We start from the raw sequence: 12,404 nt of genomic DNA on the forward strand, positions 1-12,404 counted from the left end.
CCCTTCGCATCCAGCTGTTCAGTTTCATTTTAGCATTTATTTTTTTTAGTCTAGAAGAAAAAATTAGATGTTGTCTTTCAGCAGGCTCTTTGGTGATGTGTCTACCCAGGTATCTAGCTGACGACCAAACAGCAATATTATAGATATCTCTTCAATAGTATGTAAAGGTATCGACTCACATTTGTTTATATATTAATGGTGAACCCAGACACCTTTGAGAAGTTATCTATTATATCAATGGCCCTAGGGATATCACTTTTATTCTTCAAAAATAAAGTCGTGTCATCAGCCAGTTGAAATTTTTTAGTTTTTTGCCAAATATTTCTATTCCTGCATTCGTTCATCTCCACTGATACTTATAGAAAGTAATTCAGCAACTAATAAGAACAAAAAAGGAGAGACAGGGCATCCTTATCATACTCCACGATTAATCTTAAATAATTGAGTAGTGGTTGTTCCAAGAATAACTGAACTATCCATAATATTATACACTATAACAATATTAATAAAACGTTCCCCAAAACCGAAAAGTTTGAGAGCTTCAAAAAGAGAATTGTGTTCAATAGTGTCAAACGCTTTATTAAAAAAAGAAAAAAGAAAAAGTGTAAGGCTGTCTTCTTCTACTAAATGAGCAGAGTCCATCATAAATCCACGCTGAGTTTCATGTATATGTAACTCAGTTATTATTTTGGTTTCATAAAGTTTATTATTTTGGTACAGTTGTACTATATTGAAATATGTATATGATTACATATGGTTTCTTATTGGACTTGCCCGTTGTACGTAAGGCCAATCAGGAGTAAGGGGGAAGGGTCACGGTGAAGGGAGGGGCAAGCGGTTGTGAAGAAGGGAGGAGAAGAAGAAGAAGACAGACGGGTGAGACGGTAGATTGAAGGCTGGTGAGGAGGAAATAGAAAACGTAGCAAACGTCTGTCTTATAGTTTACAGCTTTAATCGCACAATATTCGAAGGCGTGAGCTATAAATGTGATTACTGGTGGACGTAAAGTGAACGTCGGTTAGATGTTACTGCGTCATTCTCCAGTTCACCATGACTGTCGTTAGCAGCTAGTTAGCTAAGCTAGCTGATATATTAGCCTTGTTTGCTAGTTCGGTGAACATACGCAGCTACTAAAAGGAACACTCGCACGGGATCAGACACACCAGATGGGGTTTGAGCCGCCAGGGTTTGAGCCGCCAGGGTTTGCTCAAACTTCCTCTGGCTACGTGGGATTCTCACATGGGAACAAATCACCAGCCGCAAGCCTTTCGTCTCGTTCTCATCCGCGCCTGGGCCATTCGCTTGCACCGCCATTTCCTGAACATTCCGGAACTGCCGTTCTCCTGATCTGAGTGAGTACGTTTGTCCGTTTAGCTCGCAAGAGTGAGGATGACGTCGGTTGGACACGTGAAATCAGGCCTGCAACGAGGGTGGGTCTCTGAGGGCCTCTTTATTAGTTTGATAGATGCCGGCTTTAGTTAATGTTTAATGTGCTTGATTTGGAATACTGAAAAAGGTACCTACTTTAATTTTGTATTTGAACTGTATTGAGCCTGATATAGTGAAAGTGCACTATTTATTTTTTGTTTTGTTTTTGAATTTTGTTTTTTTACAGTAACCAAATATTTCGAGTTGCAACTTGGTCTTGTTTGATTATTCATCTAAAGGTTATTCATTTCATGGGGATTGGTATAATTAGGGAACCCAAACTAAGATTAATATAAATTGGATTATAGTGAGAGAACCTAGGGCCCTGCCCTCTGTTGTCACGGGGTAAAAAGGGGCCACATATATTATTATCAAGTCCTTGTTTTAACCTATTAGCATAGGCACTTGCAACTGTTTTATACTCAGTTTTTAGAAGAGTAACAGGTATTCAGTTGTCAGTTAGTAAGTTATCTTTGCCAGGTTTGAGTTTTAGTGTTACATAACCTTGCTTCATGGTATCTCTCATTTCTCCATCAGCTAAACATCAGTTAATCATAGTATAGAGCAGCAAATAAAATGCTGTGGTTAGCCCATCTATACCAGGCAATTTTCTTTTTTCATAGATAGAATTGTTTTTAATTTCACACTTAGATAGGGGAGAATCAAACATTTCTCAAAAATCATTTTCTATGATCGGTATTTTCTCACGAACCAGTTGAATGAAGTCCTCACAATTGTCTGGAAGGTTAGATCGATAAAGTTTAGTATAAAAATGAGGGTCTGCACTGCAGTCAGCTAAGACTGAAGAACTCACTTAGATGAGTGATGAAACGTTTCTCCCGCTAAACGTTGTGTCCAGATGAACTGATTCAACTTTCTGGGATTTCCTTACATGGATTATTGAGCATACATCCAGGCAGTATGAATATAGGCTAGTACACATATGTATTTGCAGGCCAAGTCACCCTTGATTAATTTGCAATTCATCAATAGATTTGTTGTTGAGTAAGTGTTAATATTGTAGCAGAATCTCATGTAATAACCATCTCAGACAAAATCTTGTGGAATGACTATGTCAGCCCACCATCTAACAGTGGTGCAGTCAGACCCTACTGTTTTTTCTAGCTCCATCATTATGCAAGGAAAAACACTGTGACACACTTCTTTTCATTTTGCCATTCTTTATGCTATAAATGTGTTAAATGCCACAGATATACAGAGAGGTTCTATTTTTTTTTATCCCTCTCTGAGAAACAGCAGCCAACATTTCAGAATTCACATTGAACTGTAATGAGGTAACATGTCAAAGATACAATTTCATGGTATTCCTCCGCAATCTTAAAATATATCAGTGATAGATGTCACCATTATCTGATGGGTTCTCTAAAAACTAAGATGATTAATGATGAAAATGTGAATTTGGGAAGGACTAAATTAGAATTGGGAGCATCATAATCCAGTACTGTAGCATAGTGGGAGGTTATGGTTTGACAACTTCTGCTAAGTGCTAGTCATTCTGCAACTGTCAAAAGAACTCATGGCATTCAGAGGATATGAAAGAACTTGCATAATATGGCAGCCTTGCACATGAGAGCAACACAAAGGAAATGGGAAAAAAAACATTTATAGACAGATACTCAAACCATACACAAGCCAATGCAGAGTTTTTGTTGTAATCGATTGTGCTGCATGTTGAATTAAACAATACAACCATGTAATACGATCTGCACCATTATTCTGGCAATAAATCTTGATTAGTCCTTAAAAGGAGCGCAGATAAAGTACAAAAGGATAGGAGTAGGGTCTGTGATGGACCATGCTCAGCTCACCAGTCATGTTGCAGTAGACCTGTGTGGGCCCCAGGGGACCACTCCCATCTAAATCAATAGAGAAGTAGCCTGAGGAGCTGCCCATCAGCTTGTATGCCTCACAGGATGGCTCATAGATGGCTGGAAGTAAAGTATAAGGTTAGCTACCCAAGGGAAAAAATGAGCCCAATAGCACTGGAATCATAAAAACAAAGAAAAAAAAAGACACAGCTGCATGAACTATCATGAAACTACCATATTTTGTAGACATATACACCAAACTTGATTTTTTTTGGGGGGGGGGGTGTTTCACAGCAGAGTTGAAAGGTATACCTATCCAGCCTATCCAGCAAGTTATTGATTATACTTTTGTTTAACAAATATTTGAGCTCATTCTCTACACAGAAACTGAAGTAAAAATGGCTTATGCACACGTGTTGTGTGCCATCATATTTTGTTGTATACGCTATACTCTTTTCAAAATGAGTTAGTTAAAAGCCCTTAATTGAGACCTTTTTTCCTTGAAATAGGTACTGTACTGGTAAAATATGAATTTGAAGATTAAATTTTAAGGGAATACTTTGCATTTTTTGAAGTCTATCCCTTTTTTATACTTGCTGCTCATATAGGACATAGGTAGGTTTACATTTTCATGATCATCCATTTGTTTATTCATACTGGACACACAGCTTTGCCATCAATGCAATTAGTAATGATGTACAAATCTGCAGACCTAATTCTCTGCAAAAAAAACAAACATTCCATGGTTCAGCAAAAGCTAACATGATGCTACAGCAGTCAATCATAATGAATTGGAGAGGGGATTAAAAAAAATGTACATTTGTTAGCATTACCTAGTTGCATTTTATTGTTTGCTTTTGCTGTATCATGGTAGAGGGACTAGGCTGTGTTGCAGGCAGTAGCACGGCAAGAAACGACTGTAACTGACCATAAAAGCGACACTACATTTTTGAAATGACCGCCGAATTTGCCATGATAGACTGCTGTACCATCATGTTAGCTTTGGCTGAATCTTGGAGTGACTCTTGCTGTAAACAAAGATTGTGGATTTGTCCTCCATGAACTGCATTGAACTCTAAATGGCAATATGGGACTGTGCTGTGTGTCTAGTATGAAGAAAAATACGAGTGACTGAAAATGAAACCTACCTATATGTACAACATGAGCGGTGAGTGCAAAATGGGGATAGACGGGAAAAATCAGAACTATTCTTTTTAAGTTGTGAAATTGGATATATCAGAGGAATTGACAGTTATACAGATCAATTTATCAACAAGCACTGACATTATGACAGGCTACAGTGGCTCGTGTGGTGGTTAGCAGTGGTATATGAACTAACAGTTATGACAGGTAGCTCCAGAATATCCTGTTCCCAAACAGTCACAGTAGAAGGTGGTCCAGGACTGAGAACACTGGCCTCCATGTTCACACAAGTTAGGCAGACATCTGAAAACATGAAAAGGAAGAACAGCAGGAAAGAAAATGATCCTTGTTAAGTTGGTGAACATGTCATTAGCGCCGGGTTGAGGCAATGCAAATGGGTGAGTGGGTTTGAAGACAACTTTGAACAATGGGTTGAAAGAAATTCACACTGAAGAAGGCTAGTAAGGATAAAACGTAAAAAAAAAACTTCGAAAAAAACCCTCTATTTAATCTTGTGTAGTTGGGAACAATGCGAGGGCAAAAACCCTTCAACTAAAATTATTTTCCTTCTGGTTCTTGATGGCTCATTTTTATACAAACATTAGAAAATTTGGCATTACCTAAATTTGTCAATGACAGTGCTTACTACAATCTGACAACACTATAGATCAACAGCACAACGTAACAGTATGTGTACACGTCAGCAGTAACTTTAACTGAAAGATATGTACCACACCTTTGGATGTATTCTAATGCCACATAATGAGAATACTGTTTTAAACTACTAATAAGACACGTTAGCCCCTAGCTAACGGGTCTGACCCTTTAGTCGAGCGGTTAGTGATGTCGCCTTGTGGTGCAGTACACCCCATATCGAATCCTGCACCGGGCAAGAAAATAACCGGTTACACTGTCATGAAAGTAAAACAAAAGTAAAACCTTTTGTTTCAAAATGAAACATGTATTTTAAATTCTTTAATGTGTGGAAACAGATATTTTATCTGTGAATGTAGGGGCACCTGGGGGGTGTCTCAGATCCTTTCCTGAAAAGGCTGACTTGCAATAAGGCACCACCAAATTGCCTCATTAGCTTGGTTTGCAAGTAGATTTTACAGGATGACCAGCCATTTATGATTGGATAAATTAAATGATTTAACCCCACTGTTATGTATTTCAGTTCCTTTGTTGCAGCCAGTCCAATGGGAGAGTAGTTTTTACTGGGATTGCATTTACAAGACAGCCAATCTCATTCCTATTCAGCTGTTAAATGGCTAAGGCAGTCAGCCCATTCAACAGATAATATTTCGGCTGGTGATTTAATTTTTTCTGCCCTATTTTTTCATACATATAGCAGTGTCTTGTGAACCACAAAATTGCACAGCCTGGCATGTTAAAATTTCCCCTTTGTAATAAAGAGGGCAGTGAAGTTTTAGCGCTTGGTAGGAAAGCAGTTAAGTAAATAGACGTTATCCCAGAAGACTGTGAAGTATAACTCCTACTCTAACTTATAAAAATAGCCACTGGTTTCAGAAGACATAAATTCTGTTTTCCAGTTATCTCGGCTGGTAGTGGTGCAGAAACCTTAACCAGTCTGAATAGAATCAGGTGGCTCCTCCAGCTGAGAAGCAGAGGAGGAGCCCTATCACTAGGCAAGTCAAGGCAAATTTATTTATATAGCACATTTCAGCAACAAGGCAATTCAAATTGCTTTACATAAAGCATAAAATAAATTAAGAGAAGCAAAATAAGGCAATAAAAAGACGTTTAAAAACATAAAAAGAACAGTAAAATTTACAGTGCAGAGTAAGATGAAAATCAAAAGATGAAAATCAAAAGCTTCAAGTTTTATTTGATAAGTCAGTCTATCAATCTCCTGTGAGTAAATAGATACCACATTTACATTTGGTGGTTTCATGCATCCTGGAGTATCCAAATATATATAATATACACTACCGTTCAAAAGTTTGGGATCACCCAAACAATTTTGTGTTTTCCATGAAAAGTCACACTTATTCACCACCATATGTTGTGAAATGAATAGAAAATAGAGTCAAGACATTGACAAGGTTAGAAATAATGATTTGTATTTGAAATAAGATTTTTTTTTTACATCAAACTTTGCTTTCGTCAAAGAATCCTCCATTTGCAGCAATTACAGCATTGCAGACCTTTGGCATTCTAGCTGTTAATTTGTTGAGGTAATCTGGAGAAATTGCACCCCACGCTTCCAGAAGCAGCTCCCACAAGTTGGATTGGTTGGATGGGCACTTCTTTGAGCAGATTGAGTTTCTGGAGCATCACATTTGTGGGGTCAATTAAACGCTCAAAATGGCCAGAAAAAGAGAACTTTCATCTGAAACTCGACAGTCTATTCTTGTTCTTAGAAATGAAGGCTATTCCATGCGAGAAATTGCTAAGAAATTGAAGATTTCCTACACCGGTGTGTACTACTCCCTTCAGAGGACAGCACAAACAGGCTCTAACCAGAGTAGAAAAAGAAGTGGGAGGCCGCGTTGCACAACTGAGCAAGAAGATAAGTACATTAGAGTCTCTAGTTTGAGAAACAGACGCCTCACAGGTCCCCAACTGGCATCTTCATTAAATAGTACCTGTTAGAGCCTGTTTGTGCTGTCCTCTGAAGGGAGTAGTACACACCGGTGTAGGAAATCTTCAATTTCTTAGCAATTTCTCGCATGGAATAGCCTTCATTTCTAAGAACAAGAATAGACTGTCGAGTTTCAGATGAAAGTTCTCTTTTTCTGGCCATTTTGAGCGTTTAATTGACCCCACAAATGTGATGCTCCAGAAACTCAATCTGCTCAAAGAAGTGCCCATCCAACCAATCCAACTTGTGGGAGCTGCTTCTGGAAGCGTGGGGTGCAATTTCTCCAGATTACCTCAACAAATTAACAGCTAGAATGCCAAAGGTCTGCAATGCTGTAATTGCTGCAAATGGAGGATTCTTTGACGAAAGCAAAGTTTGATGTAAAAAAAATCTTATTTCAAATACAAATCATTATTTCTAACCTTGTCAATGTCTTGACTCAACTTTCTATTCATTTCACAACATATGGTGGTGAATAAGTGTGACTTTTCATGGAAAACACGAAATTGTTTGGGTGATCCCAAACTTTTGAACGGTAGTGTATATTAACAAAGTATATATATATATATATATACTTTGTTAAAAGAAACACTCAACAGTAGGGAAAGTGCTCAACAAATAAGGAGAAAAATAAAACAGTGAGTCAAGTAAATTCTGTACGAGACAGTACAAGCCTGTTTCATGCCATAAGCAATGATCAGCTCTCAACAGGCTTGTACTGTCTCATAAAGAATTTACTTGACTCACTGGATTATATATATATATATATATATGTGTGTGTGTGTGTGTGTGTGTGTGTGTGTGTGTGTGTGTGTGTGTGTGTGTGTGTTTTTTCGAAACCGTCAATGGTGTTGTAAGTGCTCAACTAATGAGGAGCGGAATATCAACACGGATACAGGAAAAAAGTTTTAATGCATTGCAGTTTAATGCATTGTACTGTAATGCATTAAAACTTTTTTCCTGTATCTGTTGATATATGTGTGTGTGTGTGTATGTATGTAGGTATGTATGTATGTGTATATATATATATATATATATGTGTGTGTGTGTGTATGTACATATACAGTGCTGCTTGAAAGTTTGTGAACCCTCCAGACATGGTCACTGTTTTTGTAAAAAACATTAAAATAAGCTTATTACACATACATCCAAATCCCAATTTGTAAAGCACACCTTTCAAATAATGGACACACACACAAAAAGAGATATATTTTCATTATTTAATTCAACAAAGGTAGTTTATTTCACAAAAACTGAAAATTTAACATGTGCAAAAGTATGTGAACCCTTGTATTAATAGCTTGTGGCTCCTCCTTTTGCAGCCATTACTTCAACCAAACGTCTTCTGTAACCACTAACCAGTCACTCGCATCTGCGAGCCAGTTGAGAGAGGTTGGAGGGACATCTGGTATGTGCCAACTTCTTCAGGTCTCGCCACAACATTTCAATTGGATTAAGGTCCGGACTTTGACTGGGCCTATCCAGAGTATGAATCCTCTTTCTCTGAAGCCATTCCTTTATAGTTTTGCTGGAATGCTTTGGGTCATTGTCTTGTTGCACAATCCATTTTCGTCCCAGCTTCAACTCCCTGGCTGATGGCAGGAGATTCTGGTCAAGAATTTGTTGATATGCCGGAGAATTCATGGTTCCTTGGATAATATGGAGTCGTCCAGGTCCAGAAGCAGAAAAGCAGCCCCAGACCTTCACATTTCCACCACCATGCTTCACTGTTGGGAGGAGGTTCTTTTCTTCATATGCAGTGTTGGCTTTTCTCCAAACATGTTGGTTTTGATTGTGACCAAATAATTCTATTTTGGTCTTGTCTGTCCAGAGAATGGACTTCCAGAAGGCCTCTGGTTTGTCCAAGTGCTCTCTGGCAAAGTTGAAATGGGCAGCTTTGTTCTTTTTTGAGAGCAGAGGCTTCCTTCTAGCAACCCTCCCATGAATGTCATGGCTATTCAATTTTCGTCTGATTGTAGACGCATGCACATTTGTCCCAGATGCTATCAGAGAGGTCTGCAACTCTCTAGAGGTGATGTGTGGGTTGGCCTTTACCTGATGTATTATTTTTCTGGTGCTTCTGGGTGATATTTTTGATGGGCGTCCACTTCTAGGCAGAGTTGCTGTCATGTTGAAGGCCGTCCATTTGTAAATTATATGTCTTACAGGGGATGGATGGAGCTGGAATCTTTTGGAGACTGTCTTATAGCCCTCCCCAGACTGATGGGCTGTCACTACCCTCTTCTTCATGTCTTCGGATATCACCTTCGCTCTCGGCATTGTTGATTTGTATATGACCACAGTGGTTTGGTTGGTTTCCTCTTTCTTTTAATTAGTGCAGGCCAAACCCTTTCCCAAGGATGTCTCATTTCATTGGTCTGCTGAAATGATTAATTAAGCACCCAAATGTGTTTCACCTAAGTCTGTTACCTGCTTGACTTAACCAATGCAGCTGGGGGTTCACTTACTTTTGCACATACCCTAATTCCATGTTTCATGTAGTTTTTGGGCTACTTAAACAAGTCCCACTAAACAAGTACATGCAATTAATAAACATATATCTGACATTTCATACATAAAAACTGGTGATGATAGAATAAGAAAATCATGGTAAAACAACAGAAACATCTAAACTGCCCAAGGGGTTCACATACTTTCAAGCAGCACTGTATGTATAAGTGTGTGTGTGTGTGTGTGTGTGTGTGTGTGTGTATATATGTATACACACACACACACACACACACACACACATACACTCACCGGCCACTTTATTAGGCACACCTGTCCAACTGCTCGTTAACGCAAATTTCTAATCAGCCAATCACATGGCAGCAACTCAATGCATTTAGGCATGTAGACATGATCAAGACGATCTGCTGCAGTTCAAACCGAGCATCAGAAAGGGGAAGAAAGGTGATTTAAGTGACTTTGAACGTGGCATGGTTGTTGGTGCCAGACGGGCTGGTCTGAGTATTTCAGAAACTGCTGATCTACTGGGATTTTCACGCACAACCATCTCTAGGGTTTACAGAGAATGGTCCGAAAAAGAGAAAATATCCAGTGAGCGGCAGTTCTGTGGGCGAAAATGCCTTGTTGATGCCAGAGGTCAGAGGAGAATGGCCAGACTGGTTCGAGCTGACCGAAAGGCAACAGTAACTCAAATAACCACTCATTACAACCGGGGTATGCAGAAGAGCATCTCTGAACGCACAACACGTCGAACCTTGAGGCAGATGGGCTACAGCAGCAGAAGACCACACCGGGTGCCACTCCTGTCAGCTAAGAACACGAAACTGAGGCAACAATTCGCACAGGCTCACCAAAATTGGACAATAGAAGATTGGAAAAATGTTGCCTGGTCTGATGAGTCTCGATTTCTGCTGCGACATTCGGATGGTAGGGTCAGAATTTGGCATCAACAACATGAAAGCATGGATCCATCCTGCCTTGTATCAACGGTTCAGGCTGCTGGTGGTGGTGTAATGGTATGGGGGATATTTTCTTGGCACACTTTGGGCCCCTTAGTACCAATTGAGCATCGTGTCAACGCCACAGCCTACCTGAGTATTGTTGCTGACCATGTCCATACCTTTATGACCACAGTGTTCCCATCTTCTGATGGCTACGTCCAGCAGGATAACGCGCCATGTCATAAAGCTCGAATCATCTCAGACTGGTTTCTTGTACATGACAATGAGATCACTGTACTCAAATAGCCTCCACAGTCCCCAGATCTCAATCCAATAGAGCACCTTTGGGATGTGGTGGACCGGGAGATTCGCATCATGGATGTGCAGTCGACAAATCTGCAGCAACTGCGTGATGCTATCATGTCAATATGGACCAAACTCTCTGAGGAATGTTTCCAGTACCTTGTTGAATCTATGCCACGAAGGATTAAGGCAGTTCTGAAGGCAAAAGGGGGTCCAACCCGGTACTAGCAAGGTGTACCTAATAAAGTGGCCAGTGAGTGTATATACAGTGCAGCCGGAAAGTATTCACACCCCTTCACTTTCCCCACGTTTTGTTATGTTACAGCCTTATTCCAAAATGGATTAAATTCCTTTTTTTTCTCATCAATCTACACACAATACCCCATAATGACAAAGTGAAAAAGGTTTTTTAGATTTTTTTTTGCAAATTTATTAAAAATAAAAAACTGGAATATTGCATGTACATAAGTTTTCAAACCCGTTGCTATGACACTCAAAATTGAGCTCAGGTTCATCCTGTTTCCACTGATCATCCTTGAGATGTTTCTACATCTTGATTGGAGTCCACCTGTAGTAAATTCAATGGATTGGACATGATTTGGAAAGGCACACACCTGTCTATATAAGGTCCTACTGTTGACAGTGCATGTCAGAGCAGAACCAAGCCATGAAGTCAAAGGAATTGTCTGTGGACCTCCGAGACAGGATTGTATCGAGGCACAGATCTGGGGAAGGGTACAAAACAATTTCTACAGCTTTGAAGGTCCCGAAGAGCACAGTGGTCTCCATCATTCGTAAGTGGAAGGAGTTTGGATCCACCAGGACTCTTCCTAGAGCTGGCCGCCCAGCCAAACTGAGCTGAAGGGCCTTGGTCAGGGAGGTGACCAAGAACCTGATGGTCACTCTGATAGAGCTCCAGCGTTCCTCTGTGGAGATGGGAGAACCTTCCAGAAGGACAACCATCTCTGCAGCACTCTACCAATCAGGCCTTTATGGTAGAGTTGCCAGACAGAAGCCTCTGCTCAGTAAAAGGCACATGACAGCCATCTTGGAGCTTGCCAGAAAGCACCTAAAGGACTCTCAGACCATGAGAAACAAGATTCTCTGGTCTGATGAAACCAAGATTGAACTCTTTGGCCTGAATGCCAAACGTCACGTCTGGAGGAAACCAGGCACCTCTCATCACCTTGCTTTGCTAATACCATCCCTACAGTGAAGCATGGTAGTGGCAGCATCATGCTGTGGGGATGTTCTTCAGCGGCAGGAACTGGGAGACTAGTCAGGATCGAGGGAAAGATGAATGGAGCAAGGTACAGAGAGATGCTTGATGAAAACCTGCTCCAGAGCGCTCAGGACCTCAGACTGGGGCGAAGGTTTACCTTTCAACACGACAACGACCCTAAGCACACAGCCAAGACAACGAAGGAGTGGCTTCGGGACAAGTCTGTGAATGTCCTTGAGTGGCCCAGCCAGAGCCCAGACTTGAACCCCATTGAACATCTCTGGAAAGACCTGAAAATAGCTGTGCAGCGACACTCCCCATCTAACCTTACAGAGCTCGAGAGGATCTGCAGAGAAGAATGGGAGAAATACCCCAAATATAGGTGTGCCAAGCTTGTAGCTTCATACCCAAGAAGACTTGAGGCTGTAATCACTGCCAAGGGTGCCTCAACCAAGTACTGAGTA

The 12,404-nt window shown here is 40.3% G+C and overlaps 1 protein-coding gene across 2 annotated transcripts in view; it reads right to left on the reverse strand.

Moving 5' to 3' along the window:
• LOC130121239 (contactin-associated protein-like 5) overlaps positions 1-12,404 on the reverse strand; it is a 99,753-nt gene that overhangs the window by 35,587 nt on the left and 51,762 nt on the right. For both annotated transcript variants that reach the window (XM_056290118.1, XM_056290119.1), the window contains exons 9-10: positions 4,597-4,703; positions 3,258-3,377 (exon numbers count right to left, since the gene is read on the reverse strand). In XM_056290118.1, the coding sequence (XP_056146093.1) occupies positions 3,258-3,377; positions 4,597-4,703 (227 nt within the window). The remainder of the gene's footprint in view (positions 1-3,257; positions 3,378-4,596; positions 4,704-12,404) is intronic.

Source organism: Lampris incognitus, chromosome 11, assembly GCF_029633865.1.
Source record: "Lampris incognitus isolate fLamInc1 chromosome 11, fLamInc1.hap2, whole genome shotgun sequence".
NCBI classification, from domain to species: domain Eukaryota; kingdom Metazoa; phylum Chordata; class Actinopteri; order Lampriformes; family Lampridae; genus Lampris; species Lampris incognitus.